This window comes from Urocitellus parryii, chromosome 5, assembly GCF_045843805.1.
Source record: "Urocitellus parryii isolate mUroPar1 chromosome 5, mUroPar1.hap1, whole genome shotgun sequence".
NCBI classification, from domain to species: Eukaryota; Metazoa; Chordata; class Mammalia; order Rodentia; family Sciuridae; genus Urocitellus; species Urocitellus parryii.
Window position 1 is genome coordinate 37745850 of NC_135535.1, and position 18016 is coordinate 37763865.

General features: G+C 33.2%; 1 protein-coding gene across 1 annotated transcript in view; it reads right to left on the minus strand.

The window, feature by feature from the left end:
- Positions 1-18016, minus strand: part of Ptprq (protein tyrosine phosphatase receptor type Q) — a 196730-nt gene that overhangs the window by 58575 nt on the left and 120139 nt on the right. The window contains exons 27-28 of the mRNA XM_026391416.2: positions 7583-7704; positions 2803-2989 (exon numbers count right to left, since the gene is read on the minus strand). Of these exons, the coding sequence (XP_026247201.2) occupies positions 2803-2989; positions 7583-7704 (309 nt within the window). The remainder of the gene's footprint in view (positions 1-2802; positions 2990-7582; positions 7705-18016) is intronic.

Genomic DNA, 18016 nt, shown 5'->3' on the forward strand with positions numbered 1-18016 from the left:
TATTTGTTCATGTCTTTTGCTTATTTTCTAAGTGAATTTTTCAAGTGCTGAATTTTAAGAATTCTTTATATATCTTAAATATCTCAGGTTATTTTAGATAAATAAAAAGTAGCTTATCAGGTGTTGGGGTTGTGGCTCAGTGGTGGAGTGCTTGCCTAGCACACATGAGTCACTGGGTTCAATCTTCAGTACCACATTAAAAAAAACTAAATAAACAAAATAAATTATGAAAATGATATGCATGAAGAAAAAATTATTTTTAAATATAAAATCTACACTTAATGCACTATATAGTGCTCTTTATAAAAGTGATTAACAAATTGAATGAGTATATTTATTTTGATCATCTCCAAATGGATATATTCTTCCATATTAACTCAAGAATTTACATGAAAAAAGTTAGTATTTGGTTTTCAAGAGTTTGAGGCTCAAACATTATTATTATTATTATATTTGTGTGTGTGTGTGTGTGTGTGTGTGTGTGTGTGTATGTGGTGCTGGGGATTGAAACCAGGGCCTTGTTTATGGGAGGCAAATACTCTACTAAGTGAGCTATATTATTTTATTTACAAACATCTTTAATAGATAGTGTCCTTTATCAAGCAAAAACAAAAGTAGATAAGTAAGAGTATGAAAAAAAGAGAAGCAAATAAACATGTTATTTTACTGAATACTTTAAGTGGAACAAATGCATATATAAAATAAAAGGTTTATTCAAGAGACATAGTTTTAAATTTGCTTTAATATATTTTATATCTCAGACATGTATTTTTAGTTTATAAGAAGTATTTCTCTGAATCTAGGATCAAGTTTAAAGCTGGATAAGAAAAGAGATTCTCTCAATGCTGGAAAGAACTTCCTATTCCCTAAATATTCTTAGCTTTAAATCTAAATTTCTATTTGTTTTTTCTGATATATGGATGCTAATACAGAAATGAAAGGTGGGGATAAAAAAATACAAGAAAGATCAGTGGAGTAGACAAAGGGGGATAAAGGAGAGGGAGAAGGGATGGGATAAGGAAAGACAGTGGAATGAATCTGACCTATTTTTCCTAGGTACTTATATGAATATACCACATTGAATTTCATCATCCTGTGTCACAAGTCATCCATGTGTTGTGTGTGGACTATGTTGCTTATTGTAACCTAGTGAGGGGATAAGTCTGGCACTGGGAATGTCCTGAGGCACCCCCCCAGGGATTGACTGCTTGATGCAGGTGAACTTCCCCCTCAAACTCTGCCAAAGGTCCCACACAGCATCTGAGATGGGTGTGACCTGAGAAGATGCCAATCAACCTGCTGAATAGTAGACATCAGGAAGCAAGATTCTGCCCTTGAAACCTTATCCCTGCCTTTGATGTACCCCTTAAATAAGCCACTGGAACCATCTTTTCTTTTTCTAGTTCCAGAGCCCATGTGAACTAGATCTGTCAGGGGTTTCACTTTTGTAAATATATTTCTGAATAATTGTGTTTTGTTATTCATTAATTATTTGAGACTTAAAGGTTTAGCATGGCTTACATTCTCCTGAGCAGGAAGAGGAATCCCACAATGAGACACTGGTCATTGCCCCCATTAATGCTGTAATATCCACAAGACACTAATAAAAAAACTATGAATGAATAGCAGAAAGATCAATTGAACAGAGGATGGGGAACAGGAGGAAGGAGAAAAGGAAGTACTGGGGACTGAATTAAAACAAATTAAATCCCATGATTTCGTATCAAAATACATCATAATGTTATGTATAACTAAAGTGAACCAACAAAAATAAGATTATTTTCTTAGAGATTTAGTAAAAAACTATGTTAAATCATTATATCTATGGGAAACATAGAACATTAGGATTTGAGAATGAGTGCTTTGTGTTATAAATGTGAATACATTCATCAGTTCTTTCCTCACAGAGAAGAAGATGAAGGAGAAATGCAAAAATCACAATAGAAACTAGATACCTGTCATATTTGGCAGGAAAATACGAACAAATGTAATTTTAGGGTGCTAAAGATAAAATTTACCTTGTAACTTAGATTCATAACTTTATAGGCAAAATGAATAGAGAACATAATTAAAAGACTTTCTAAAAATATTTTTACCACTTATATTACCTTACAGATAGCAACAAATAAACTCTAACAATACATCCCTTCATCTGCTTTTTCCAGTGACATATCTGGTGGCAAAGAACATCAGGATTCTGAAGGAGGATGGGGCAAGCAGGATCTGGGAGGCTGACTTTCCACATTAAATTCCTACTTGTTATAATCTTATTCATTCAGACCCTGTTCATAGGACCTTGAGAAACTCTGTATAGATTCTGACATTTCTTGGATAGTTACTTAATAAATTATATCACCTGATGAAGTAAAGAAAACATCTATGATAAATGTGATCTGGATCCTAATATTGAATTCCAGATCATTACTTTAATTTTCATTCCTATCATAGGGTAGAAATAATTAAAATATAGTTTTAGATATAGCATTATTGGCTATAGAAGCTTAGAAAAATCATCTATTATGCAAGGTAACTCAATTTCTGAAACACTTAGCAGATTTCATAAGCATAGAAAAGTACAATTGGGTACCTTTATGTTCCATATTTATAAGGACTGAATATTCTACATTTTCACTTTGCCTCAAAAATAAATAGCTTTAATTTTGATGATCACAGTAGCAATTAATTATTATTATTTTTATTTACATTCTTCAAAAACTTCTCATAACTTATATTCTGTTTAATGTAGAGTGTGGAACTGTAAATCAGACAGCTTACTCAACCAATGAGGGAGGGCACTCCTACCTGATTCTAAAGTAGTCACAATGACTTCAGGGCTTGACTTCCCTTCTACATATGCAGCACTTACATTTCCAGTAAATGCAGTGATCAACACAGAATATCTGGTAAATATTTTTAAGTCTTTAATTTCCATGGTTTTATTTTCTTCATTTGACTTAACAAAGGAAATATTGAATTCATCACGATCTACCTATGAGGAAAAAACACAGTTAACAAGAAGCAATACTGGAGAATTTTGTTTTACCAGAAGATAATAATACAAAGCTACATGTACATTCATATAACATTTCTAGATTAACTTATTTATTTACATATTTACTTATTTAACAATCATATAGCCCTGGAAAAATCTAAAGTGTCATTATAACAGTTCATTAATTAGTAAATATTTTAGTAATTGAAAGGAAAAGAAAATAATCAACCAGCCATGGTCAATCAATCCATCAAATGCACAAGCAAAAAAAATCATTTTTTTCAGTCAATGAAATTACTTTCTACTCTAATGCTTTGTTTAAAAAAAAAGTATATAGGTTTTGGACTGTGTTATCAAGGGTTCAAATGCTAATTGGCCACTTGACAAACCACTCAGGCTCTATATATCTTACCTTCTATGTATGTGAAATTGGGGTGGTAAAATAATTACAGAATTATATTGAGATTTAGAAAGAAGAGATCTTAAGTAATTGGTACAGAGATTTTGATCTTAAAAAATTACATTACCCACAAAAAGAAAATTCAGAGGTATACGTATGTGTGTGTGTGTGGTGTGTGTGTGTGTGGTGTGTGTGTGTGTGTGTGTATACGCATATATTGACGCTCTATGACCTGAAACACAATTTTTGGAATGTAACTTATTTCTGAAATGGACTTTGATATTTTCCACCCCTTTTATTTAACTCCATTTATTGCATTCTGATAATGACCATAGTTTGAAAAACTCTTGATCTAGCACAATGCATGACAGTGGATAAAGACTCAACTGCAAATGGCATAATTATTTAATGTGCATAAATGAGTACCTGTAGGTCTATTAAATGTAGCCATGTGACTTGTTCAAATGTGGTTTGCCTGCAATAGAAGTTCTGGCCCATTGGCTCTAGACATTAAAAATAGCCGAAATTTTTAACACTACATAGAAGTGCTTTTCCTAAGATCCATGAGAAAATTCAAAACCCTTGTTGATTTACTACTCTAAAGTACTTGAAATAAATATTTAAAATCTGGTTTAATATATGACTAGCACTATTAAGTTCATTTTTGACTTGTTCCTCACTTGTAATTTTAAAGCTTTTGTTGTTGTTCAATATGTTTCTGTAATTAGTCTTTTCTAAGATCTTTTTTAACTTGAAGATGTTACCATGAAAGCCCAGCTAAAGGCTAATGAGTAATACCAGTATTGCAAACAGTTCAAAAGACCATTCCCAGCTCAAGACAAAGCAGTGGAGACCAATGTCCCACTTCTCTAAAGAGGCAGAAAAACTAATCAGCATAGGAAGTCTATTGATCAGACATATGAATCCACTGGTAAAAAGTGTGTATTTAATTAATTGCCATTATTTAAACATCACATAAAATATGGCCCTTTTTAAGTCTAGGTTTATATTCATAATGGGTACAAATTATCTTTTTGGGTGTGATGGCACACGCTTGTAATTCCAGTAGCTCCGAAGGCTGAGGCAGAAGATCACAAGCTCAAAGCCAGCCTTAGCAAGTTAACTGAGGCCCTAAGCAACTGAGTGAGATCCTGTCTGTAAATAAACAAACAAACAAACAAACAAACAAACAGTCTGGGATGTGCCTCTGGATTCAATCCCTGGTACCAGAAGTAAATAAATAAATAAATAGTAGATAAATAACCTAGAGATAAGTAAGTAACAGTTGACCCCTGTAATGGGGCCTGGGTTTCCATTTCCATTTCATTTGGTTTCATTATCATGGTTTGATGTTGCTTGCCTAACTACTACAACTATTTAAATTCTGCATTTGTAGACCTGAGATGATTTCCTCAAGATTTCATAGCTCCCCAGTAATGGAGATGAGATTGGTTTTTTAAAAGTCCAGAATTCTCTTCACTGCAACAAGCCGGTGGGCTTGATCTTATAAATTACACTATTTATGAATTAAATGATTCCAATGCTTCTCACTGAAGCAATATATAACAAATATCAAATAGCAAAAACATGGCACACATGCATTGTGCTGTATCCTACCTTTAAAATATTTAATAAAATCTGAAAAGAATTCTGGTCCTCAAACTCAACATGTACAAAAGTTCATTATATTTTCATTAAACCTACTTCACCTTGGTTGTTAACAATTACTCTCCCACTTACCCAAGATGGACACCTCAGATCATTTTACCCCTCATTTTCCTTCTATCAATTCCAAGCTTGTTTGCTCACTCCACAGTTGATCATCTATTATTAATATGAAATCACTCTTATAATTTTTGAGCTATAACAAGACAATGTCAGTAATTAGACCCTGGATCTTCTTTTCCTGCCAAGCTTTTATTTTTTTCTTCCTGTCCTACCTCACCTCTACCCTTTCCTATCTGGTGTAACCTTATTCAGCCATCAAGTCTCAGAGTAAATTTAACGTGCTCTTTGAAGTCTCTATACCTGTTTTCCTCCATAACAGAAACTTTAGTTTGCTAACTTGTCTTCCCCAAAACCTCATACCTCAGACTCTATAATTATCCATTTAAATTCCTACATCTCCCTTTTGAGTATGAGCTCCTTGAAAGCAGAACTTTACTTTTTCATCCTTGTTCTAGTGAATAAAAGCTATTCAATAACTATTTGTTAAATGAAAGAGTAAAGGGAACAATGAATAAAAGACCTCAAGATGCATTCATTTTTTAGTAGAATCATCCAGAATGATATCTATGCCCAATGTCTTTAGTGTCAATTTGAAAACAAATTTTGTTTGAAAGTCTTTGAAAGGAAGGTTTTTATGCTCTTGTGACTCACATTTTTCAGGAGCCAGGCTAAAGCATAAATCCTAAATGCACTGATAAGTGTTTTTCCTTGGTCTAAGAGTCAAAGATTTTAAAATGTTGATGGTTACATCTTTCTTAAATGAGCTTCAGATAAACTCTAAAGTGACAGTGACCATATCATATTTGTTCACTTCTACATAGCCAGCACCTGGCATGGTGCTGAAGTTAGTTGCATTTATAAATGATGTTGAATTAAGGAAGGAAATAGTTCTACTCTTCAGAACGCTATCCTCAGGTACTCATCATAGTTGACATGTTCCATAGTTAATATCATCTACTCCTATAAAATTAATTATCTTCTAAATATCAACACTTCCAAAATCTGCTAATCCAGAATTTCCCTCCTGTGTTCCACAGCCATATGCAGTACTTTGTAATGGGTACTTTGACTGGAAGACTCTGAGACACCTCAATTTCAGAGTGTTTCCTACTAAACTCATTTTTTCCTTTATGAATCTATTCCTTCTTATAATTTTGCAAGTCAAATATCCTAAAATCATTCCTGATTTGTCCTCTCACTCAATTAGATGGCTGATTTTTTCACCAAATTTTATAAATTTAAATTATTTTTCATTCTTTTCCCTTACTACATTTCTTTGTTCCTATGTTTTCTTGACTTCTGTCTCTTTGTCTAAATTTGCACCCTAACACTGGTCTCAAACCATCCACTATAAACCTACTCATCCTATACAATAGAAATCAACATCACTACTTTAATTACTCACAAACTGCCACCCACCACTCTTTTATATGGGGTGGGGTGTACCAGGGATTGAACTCAGGGGCACTCAACCACTGAGCCACATCCGCAGTCCTGTTTTGTATTTTATTTAGAGACAGGGGATCACTGAGTTTCTTAGAGCCTTGCTTTGCTGAGGCTGGCTTTGAACTCGTGATCCTCCTGCCTCAGCTTCCAGAGCTCCTGGGATTACAGACATGAGCCACCAAGCCCAGCTCACCCCACTACTCTTAAAATAAAACCCAAACTCTGTAACATGTGATGTAGTTATTCTCCCAATCTTGCTTCTTAAACTCTTCTTTCTGAATGCTGTGACCTGAGATAGCAGCACCGCTCACTTTTTCTTAAATGAGAATTACTCTGTTTTCCTTTGCTTTTCAGGAACTGCCTGAATTATTTTTCAAGATTTCGTTCTGATTTTATGTTATCTGGAAGATGTTTCCCCTAATGCCTTTTCTTTTCTCATTCTCTTTTATGAGCCTATTTCTACTATATTTTAAATGAATGTATTATTTGTTACAGATGGACACAATACCTTTATTTATTCATTTATTTTTATGTGATGCTGAGGATCAAACCCAGTACCTCACATGTGTCATGCAAGTGTTCTACCACTAGCCACAGACACAGCCCAAACCAATGCATATTATCAATTAAACCCCTGGTTTATATCTATATATATATATCTATATATATCTATATCTATCTATCTATCTATATATATATATATATCATCTATCCCCTGAGAATTAATATAATAATAATTGTTTTACTAAAACCTGATCCTTAGTAGCACTTACTTTGTGTCAGGAAATGCTCTAAGATTTTTATGCATTATTAAGTGATTTAGTCCTCATGGACTCTCTACAGACTACTATTATTTTTTATTTTACATATACAAACACTGAAACACAGAGAGATTAAGTAAACTGCCTAAGGTCTAACAGATCTGGGACTCCAAACCAAGTAGTCTGTTTCCAAAACTTGCAACCTTAATCATGATCCATACTGCCTTTTAAAAAAGAAGGTAAGACATGTATTACTGATTTGACGTCAATCAGGTAGAATGTTGGTCCAGTGATGACAGCAGGTTCACTCCAACTGATGTTGATGCTGAAAGGTGATGTTGCTACAACATGCACATTTTCAGGAGGACCATCTGGAGCTATGACAATAGAAAATCAATTATTCTGCCACATTAGTTAGCACTTGCTACAGTACAACAATAGAAAAGACCATGAAAAATGGATACTCATAATGAATTCATTTTATATTAATTTACAGTTCACAGCATGCTAAAGGTATTAGCAAATTAAATGAACTAATTATTTATACTTAAAACTTCCATCAGAAATTGGTTAATTAAAATAAAAAATATGTGATTTAAACTTAAAATCATATTTTTGAAAGAAACTATACCATTTCTAAAATAAACATTTTGAAATGTTTATTTTAGAAATAGATAATCTAGCAATGCCATTTTAAGAAAACCCTTTGAGAAACATATTTGACCACCAAAAAGAGGCAAAGGAACACAGTTGAAAATAGAAACGAATGTAAGGGAATTATGGTTAAAATATATTGTCTCACAAGTGTACAAGAGTAAATTGGGTTTGCTTAACTGTTTTCACTGAAGGGATAGAATAGTAAATAGGTCATTCCATTTTCTGATCTATTATTAAAAATAGTAAACTTTGAATAGATCTTGAATTCACCATGATTCAAACTAATTCTTTAATTTGTCCTAATTTTCTAATTTGTTTTTTTTTTTAGTCTAAAACAAGGGATAGTATCTTAAGAATTAATACTGTTGAATACCCTTATGTGTAAATTTCAAATTGCAAAACCACTAGAAATCAGAAGGGTTAAGAGTACATTGAAAAAGACTTAGTAACAGTTAATCTGACAAGGACATTAACCTTAGAACAGTGTTGTGCCCATCTCTGTCCTCCCAGGGACCCTAGTCAATTCTAATGCTGTTGAATATTGGGAGGCAAGTATTTCCTGCTTCCTACTTTTAAATTTATATGAGAAAACTTTACTGAACAAACTCTATTACATAGAATCTGATAAGATATAAAAGAAAGATAAAATATCCCTTCCCTCAAATAATTTATAACCTAGGAAGAACAACAAGCTGTACAATCTTGACAAAAGAATAAAATGTCCAGACCTCATCTCTCCATCAACTGCATATATCATAGCATTTAAAAGAGAATCGTGAAGACGAAATATGTGAGAGTTGCTAGTTCAGTGTTGGGAACATTACTATCCAAAAATATAATAAAGGGCCTAGTTAAGATAAGGACTATCTGGAAATACAAATAATTTTCTATGAGAGGGAAAAGGGAAAGTCCTTGACTATAGACAAAGCTTGGAGGCAAGGTAAAATTGCACAGAGAAGATGGGAATTGTAGGCTTTGGAAGATGAGATAGATTTGCATAATCAGAAGGGCTGGCTTAGGGACACTCCTATACTAGGGGATCATAACAAAGCCACAAAAACCCAAACAGCAGTGTGTGCAGACAGAATTGTGTTACTGTAGAACTGCTCTTCTTGGTCAGATTCCATTTATTATTTTCCACATTCAAAAACACTCTGGGAAGGAGTCCAAAACCTTTACTAGACTTCCAAAGAAATCCATAGTACAAAAAAAAAATGGAATTCCTAAATTCAGGGAATAGAGATGTCACAGAGAGAGCAGGGTTTGGAGTTCATTCTTTATAACAGGATGGCACTAATGTTCTTCAGAAAGAAAGTATTTTTCTAATGACTTAGGAAGAAAACAGCAGCTGTGAGAAAAGAGAAAATGCACACTGTTTCAGCACCTTGTCTCTAGGTGGGCTATTTCCAAAAAGCCAAATGAGATACGAGATTGTAAAGTAGAAAAGTGACAGTAGATGTAGATAAGAAGAGATGAAACCTATGGCCACGTTGACAATTTAACAATAGAAGAACCCAGGGGCAGACCAGATGTGGGTACAAAGTAAGACAGAGGAAGTAGTAAAAGTTAAGTCATGGATTAATGCTGGAATAATGTCATGATATATTTCACAACAGCACATTTTGGGAGATATGGAAGATGATAAATTTGAATTTGCACTTACTGAATCTGAGAAACTCAAAAAGACTTAGATCCTTACCTGGCAAATGGAAAGGTGAGTCTAGAACTAGGAAGATAGGACTAGGATAGAAAACGGTTCTTTTTATAAAAATTTCAGATTTTTTTAAAAAATTGGTAGAGTCTAAATATGGCAGGTACATCTGGTTTCAAGTGAACCACATGTTTTATAGAGTCAGGTTTTACTTCATAGGTATTTAAGATGTTGCTATGTTCTGAAGTGTCCCCTCCAAAATTTGGGTGTTGGAACCTAATGGCCTATGTGATGGTATTGAGATGTGGGGTTTTAAGAGGGGATGATGTCATGTAGGCTTCTCCCCTCATGAATGGACTAAGGCCATTATAAAAATAGACTTCACAAAACATGCAGGTAGCTTGCCCTTTAGCTTCCCATCATGTGAGGAATCCTCATCAGACAATCAGACCTGTTGCCACCTTGATCTTGGACCTTCCAACCTCCAGAGCTATGAGAAAATAGATTTTTATTCCTTGTTAATTACTCAGTCTCTGATATTTTGTTGTGGCAACACAAATTAGGCTAAGATAGAGGTTAACAGTGTGACCACCACCTTCATAAGTGAAATGACTAATATTTACAATATATTTTCCAGGAAGATAATGTTATAAAATATATTTTAACAATAGCATTGACATATTTTAGTGACTAGTACACAAATGTAACTATAGTAATAAATGAGAGAGACAGGAAATTAGGGACAGATTGTACAGAGCCTTTAAGGTTACCGCTAAAGCTTTTTACACTTTAAACCAACTCATTCTAGCAGGCAATCAGAGTATCATCTCAGTGTTGTTGCCCAGGGATCATGAATAACTTGCTGAGAATTTTTTTTGACCAAGAAAGTTGATGACATTTTTCTAATGATATTGATGGTACTTTATGTTTGGAAATATTGTCAGGGGAATTTTTTTCACATCTTCTTTGCTCCAGAGTGTGGCTCTTTTTGAGTCTTAACTGAGAAAAGATCCAAAGCCATTTCCCAAGACAAACACTGACTTGCAAATATGTCTGTACCCAGCTCAGAAAATCTTGTTTCAATTTCTTGTCTTTCACAGTAAAATGTCAACCCTGCAATCATTCCTTTGATACCAGCAATCAAAGCCCTCATCAGGGAGTGTCTGCCACCCCAAGCAGAGCTGAGAAAAAAGTGACATTCAAAGATCATTCCTGACACATCTAACTACCCATCCTAATAAATATTTTACATTCCATGCATGAATCAGTCATTTCAGAAAACCAAGGTATTTAGCTCATCACTGATTTGAACCTAAATGTCATTTCTTGAACTTTTAATCATTCTAAGCCACATTTTTATTTTCAGTAAACTTTTAATGAAATTTCCTGTTTTGTTACACAACTGTTCCCTGTATTCTATTAACCTGTGTTTTTGAAGTATTGGAACTCCTACATAAAACTAAAAACTAAAAGTAAATACACATAAGAGAATATATGTAAATATATTGTATGTATATAATACAATATATATATATTTTATCTATTGGAAGTGATGAAAAGAGTTATTAATTGAGAGGTAATTTAAGAGAAAGATTTTTTTAGAAGTCCTCATTTATTATAAATTACTACCTAATTATTTTAGTATTATACAAATAATATGATGTACTTACAAGTACAGAAATATTTCAACCCTTTTAGGTAACTTTCTTATGGAATTTATCAAAATTCCCATGCCAAATATGCCCAGAATTATATTTCTTTTTTAGCACAGTATATAGTAATCTATTGCTAGAGTCTCATAAAAGGGAAATACAAAATTACAATTATGAATGCCAACTGCCAAAGTAAAGAAAGCTAATGATGGTAAAGGAATGGGGAGCTGAAAACATTCTAGTTTAAAAGCATAGTAACTTACAAGCATCTTTAAGAGACTTTGTTTGTCTCCCCATAAAATGTCACACTCTGATTTAGGATTGTTTGTGAAATGAATCTAGTCAGTAATGGGCCAAGATATCACTATACCCTCTCTCTTATAAATCACAACAATTTACTCAGTCGGAATGATCTATCCTTATTCTCTCATTCCCCATAATCCAATCACTTCCTCTCATAAGCACTTTCCCCCTGGTTTTCACAATAATGCATTTTCTGTAACTAACAACCATCATTTCCTGATTATCATGCTTCTATCCTTGCACAGGAATGTGGGTCTTATGTGGGTCAGGGTCATCTTTCCCATCCATCTGTGTCTCGATGCTAAGTGTGTTAGCTGAAAGGTGAGTCTGGATAGACCATCATTATGCCTAGACCATATAAAAGTTTGAATGTCTCTAAGTCTGTGCCACTTTGACTAAGAACCAATGAGCTTTAATATGTCTAATACTACACTTTCACAATAAACACAAAGACTTTTTAGCAACTTTGCATTCTGAAAATCTCTGTATGTCTAATTTAGTTGCAGAAAACACTATAGAAAATTCTGTATGGTTTTAGTGCACTGTTCTATGGTGAATTTCCTAATAAGCATAAAATAAATACAAGATTTGACAGCAGTTCACAAAAAATCTTGAGCTCTGTGTGTGTTGATTTAAATTTTCTGTACATATACTTGAATTTTAAGTCCAGTTTAAATTTTATTTAAAAAGCCTATCAATGGAGTATTTTAATTTCAGGATCTGATAAATGGGACTCCCAGATTTCTAATGACTATCATCACTACATGAAGGATCCTGTTGTTTCTCAGCTATAGAAGTTTAACTATGCTGGCACTGTGAGTTTACTTTGATTCAGCACACCTGGAAGAATTTGCTTTGAGTTTTAGATGTCTGTAGAGATCAGAGGACATCTAATTGGCTGTGTGGATTCCTTGTGTTTTAAACCATTCAGGGCATCCAGGGTCCTGCAGAAGCTCAGCAATTAGATTTACCACATTTCCACCATTAAGCAGCTCTGTGATAATTGGTTGTCCTTTCCTAGTGTTGGCCATTTCCCTAGAGCCCAGGAATTCACTGGCCCATATGGCATACCACTCTTGTTGTATGAAATACTTCAAGGCAAGTCATTTTACAAGACTTCAATTTTGTTTTATAGTTAGATTTCCCAACAAGGTAGTACCATAACAACAAGGACTATAAACCCAAGAATATTGGATTAAACTATTTAATGAGTACTGAGCATGATTCATGAATGTTCATAGTACTAGGTTCTACAGTATAATCACCTTATTTGATGATTAAATGTGTTATCTATCTAATTTTAGATTGGCTTCAGCTGAAAACAAAATACAAACAAAACCCCTCATTTCCATTGCTAGGAATATGAGGTAAGAATGAAAATATTCTAATTTTAGTACTATTTATTTAAGATCAAGTAATACATCTTTTCCTAAAATAGCATCATGTTTCCAAAACACTGTATACAATGGTGTGTCTCCAAATATGGTCTCCAGACCAAGCAGCATCAGTTATACTGGGCATGTCATAGAAACACAAATTCTGAAGGCAAAGCCCAGACTTACTGAATCATACCCTGGGTTTGAGGCACAATCAAATAACACACCTCCAGGTGTGCCTACAGTCAAGTTTGAGAACCAGTGCTCTCCAGTATTAACATACTATTTGAAAAAGTATAGACATTGTTTTTCAGATTAGGGAGTAATGTTTATAACTCTTAGTAACAAAGGTGGAAAGTGGGATTAAATTACTGCATCTATGAAGGCTAGAAAAGGAGCTGTGGAGGAAATTTGGAAGCTAGTGGTCAATAGTGCAGAAATGGACATTTGTGCACCAAGTTCTACAGTTTGGTCTACTCTGATGTGTCATTTTATTTTAATTCGGGAGAACCAGGAAATAGGTTCTTTTTACCATAACCTCCTCTGATCCCCAAAGTTTCTAGAATACCATGTCTTCACATTCCATAAAAACATAAGAAAATGCCACTAATTCCATACTACCTTTAAGCTCTACATGGGAACAACCTAGAATAACTGAGGTAAGACCATTAGGGCTTGGTTAAACTGAACATTGCTATTTTGTCCTCCCATTCATTTGTATACAGGCATAATCTGGGTAAAATAAATATCAAGGGTATTAATAAAGAAAAAGAAAAATTCAGAAAACCTCAAATGTTAAGTTTGAGGTTTTATGTTTTAAAGAAAGTTTTAGCCCCTTTGTGTGGGATTGGAGATGGTTGCATTTTATACTAGGAGCTTGTATAATAGCCTCAGCTATTTCTTAGACCCAATAGTCAAAGATAATAATATTGCAGAGTGAGAATCCTTATAATTTCCTTTAACTGCTGTTTCTTGTCTTAAAAATTTTTGCTTACACAAATGGGATTTCAAAGATATTTTTATTATATTCTAAAAAATTTGCTTAATAATCTGGCAAGCACTTTTCTGATATTAAATATGTAGATGGATGCTTTTAAAAATAGTTAAAATTTCATATGCTAACTGTTGCCTCCTTTATGCATGAATTCACCTGAATCTGTTCTCTTTGAATTTCTTCTCTTTGTTATCACACTTAGCCACCTCCCACACTATCCTAAGGCTTTGCACAAGTCCTAGTCAAGATCTAGGAGTGCAGACTTCATGCTAGAAATGAACTAGGTTCATGAAAGTATCAAAGTGTAAAGTACTTAATGAAAGTATCAATGTGTAAAGTTCTTGAACTCAACCAGCACATGAACTCCAGAGCCTGGGGTTCCCAGTGAGCCTGACCAAAAAATACCCAAATCAATAGATTTATACTTAAACCATAGGATCTCCCATAGAATTTGCTATAATTAAATGAGAGTTCTCTTTACCTCCTAAGAAAAAGCAGAGGTAACAGAGTTGAATACTTGTTGATCTAGAATCTGAACTTAGGTTAAAAACCAAAACTCACAATGTTAATCCTACTTCACACTTCTTTTTGGACCAAAAGAGAAGACTCTCAAAAAAGTAAAAGGAAATGCAATTCAAGGTAAGATTTGAAGTCTGAGATGAAAAAGGAAGAAAGTTCATTTGAATTTTAAAAGGATTAAATGAAGCTGAATGGGTACAAGTTTGCACAACACCCTTTCCCCCACTTTTTAAAAATGAAAACCAGTCTTTAAAAATATATAGATGATTTATAAAAACATAGGAGTAATTTCCTTTGATTTTTTTAAAATGATTTTTCTGAAAACACATTTTACTTGCTATGTTAAGTGCAATTTCAACAATAAATAATTTTAACTATTTAAATTCTAGAAAAATCGTTTAGTAATCTGACAATAGCACTTTTGTCACTATTAAGTTGAGCAATCTATTAAATACTTTGATTTTATATGCTTACTATTTACCTCTTTAAATTACTATTTCACCCACTATCTTTACTTTGTAGTCATATTTAGCACCCCAAATTTTAACATTATGCTTCCTCATTTTCTTTATGAGCCAACAACCTAGTATGATCCTGGCTTACTACACAAATTTATTACCAGTTCATTATTTTGAGAATGACTTGGGTATTTTGAATGCTGCAATACATTCTGAGATAAACATTCATTAATTTTCTTCATTGTTTGAAAGCCTTTTAAATTAATTGTATATAAAATTCTTTCCTACGTGAAAGAACTTCCAGGATGGAAATAGGAAAGACAGTAGAATGAATCAGACATACCTTTCCTATGTTTTTATATGAATACATGATCAGTGAAACTCCACAGCACATATATAATCACAAGAATAGGAAGTTCTTCTCCATGTTTATATAATATGTCAGCATACATTCTACTGTCATGTATATGTAAAAAGAATAAGTAAAAATGAATAAAAAAGAAATTTCTTATGTTAATTAATAAAAGAGAAACTCATAAAATAATTAACAATATAAAATGTATTGTTTTATTGAAATAAAATAAGCTAAATATATCCAACAGAGACAATAACTGATCAGGAGAATTTTAATTTTGACATTAACCACACAAGTATTTGAAAGACAGATTTAGACAAAAATAAAATTAGTATAAACTGCTTTGAAATATGGAGAATTTTGACAGCCAAATGCTTTTGCATTGACATCAAACACCTTCCTTCCATACCATAATGATTTAGGTAACAAGTACACATGAAAGGTAGAAACATATAAGATATGGCTACCTGGTCACTCTTGTTTTTAAGGAATTCAGAGTCCCACAAAAGAAAGAGACATCAATAATTATGATGCAGTATGTTCAGTGCTTTAGAAACAAGCTATAGGAGGTGGGAGTGGAAAGAGGGATTTCTTGAAGGCTTTTCAAAGGAGATACTTAACATGAAATAGAAAGAAAAGGTAGTTGATCTTCAAAAGAGGAGGATGGGAAAGATGGTAAGAAAGAACTGCTGAGATTATGCAGCATAAAGGAGGAGCAGTGCATGTATGGGGATATAAACCAAAACACAAGTAACCACATATCACTTACTAAAAGACTGATTTTTACATGCAGGCAAATAGCAACCCATCAGAGATTTTTCAACAGAGGAATGACATGGTCAAGTAAGCATTCAAACGTGTGTGCAGATGAAGGGTAGAAAATAGAGACAGAAAGAACATTTTTATATCTTTGCAATAATCTAGGACATGAATGTTAAGAGTCTGGTTTTAGAGACACTTAGCAAAGATAAATAAATAAATATAAGAGATATTTAGAACAGAAATTTAATAGAATTCAGTTATTGACTTTTGAGAGATAAAAGCAGCTAAAAAGAATTAATAATGATTCTTAGATTGCTAACTTGAATACTAGATGAACAGTGGTGCAATACATCAAGGCAGGAAATCAGTAGGAAGACCACACTGGCAACGGGGTGGGGCAGTGATAATATGAAGTCTGAGATGTCTGTGGAAACTCTCATGACCATACCAATAACTTCAATATACAGGTCTAGAGGAGAGAGATGTTGTTTTGAATTTTACATTTGGGAATTTCAGGCACCTAATTTAGAAGAATTTCAACAGCATCTCCTTTCACAGAAGTATAATCATCATGTCTAGGATAAATTATATTTATTTTCTCTAGTGACAGCAGGATAGAGCACACCCTAAAAATGTATTGCCATCAAATAGGCTTCTATATGTCTTTGGTTATATTTTCTTATTTATTTATGGTTAACATTGCTCATTAATATGCAATTGCATCTTTATAGAAAAGATAATTTCTGTGTAACCAGAGTGTTGATTACATTTTAAGTGTATTATACAGTTTAGAATAAACCAAGAAAAGTAATTGAGTGTATACTAATGCATTAACAATTTTTTAATTTCAATAATGCTAAGATGTACTCTGCTCTTTGTTTATTTTCTTCTTTTTAAATTATAAAGTTACAGTACTTAGAAACTCCTTTGATGAGGCATGTTTTGTTGAATTTCTTTTTTTTTTTAACCTAACAGATGTTTGGGTAGTTAAAATTCCTCATGAGTATGGTATCCTGCGGTTTTCACAACCTAAGTGTTACCCCAGGAATCTTCCTTTCTTGCTGTCTTCCAGTCCTGGTGGTCTATAGGAGATGCACATTACAAAAGAGACCCATCTCATTCCATACTAATTTCACACCCACACTCCTTTAAAGCTGTACATTTCCTCAGCATTGTTATGTATCTATTGTGCACCACACAGATACTTAACAGCTTTCCATTTTCCATTCCACACCAAACACAGATCTCAAATTGCTTTTGAGTATATAATCAGAAAAATAAGAGATGAGTAAAAGTCTGTAAGACTTCACTGTTTCAAGTATTTCTGCCTTTTATAATTTTTGTGCTTTTTATCTATAAACACAGCATGAAGTAGAGTTATGGGTATTCACAGATGATTTAAGGAGAAAAAACAATTAGACTTTAATTATCTAGATCAGAGAATATAGGGGAGAGAAATGTTAGCTTGAGTTGATTAAATATTGTTTCTTCCTTCACTCTGTTTTACGGTTGTAGATTCGGATTCAGAGTAAACCAATTTAATTCTCAGCTTGCATTCTGACTTTGCTTCCTGGATCTTCTATTCTGTTGCACTGCTTTATGATCTCAGAGAGAGTTCATAACAACAAATTTTCTTATGCTATGAGCCATTTTAGAGTCTTTTATAATATTTATAATTCATAATGGGCTGTATTTTATTTGAACAATTTTAAATTTTGACCAATTTAATTTCCAAATAGTTATCAAACACTAACTCTTCATCAAGAAACTCTAGGTTTTGATAAGATGTTGTATTAATAAGTGCTTGGGCAAAATTTGATACCATTAGAACAAAATGCACACTGATTGGAAACAATGATTTTAAACTGTTATTTTTTTTCTAATCTAGAGAAATGGCTATTATTATTTCATCTTAAGTCATAGCATGAAATTACATACCATTTTTGAATCAATGACAGACGA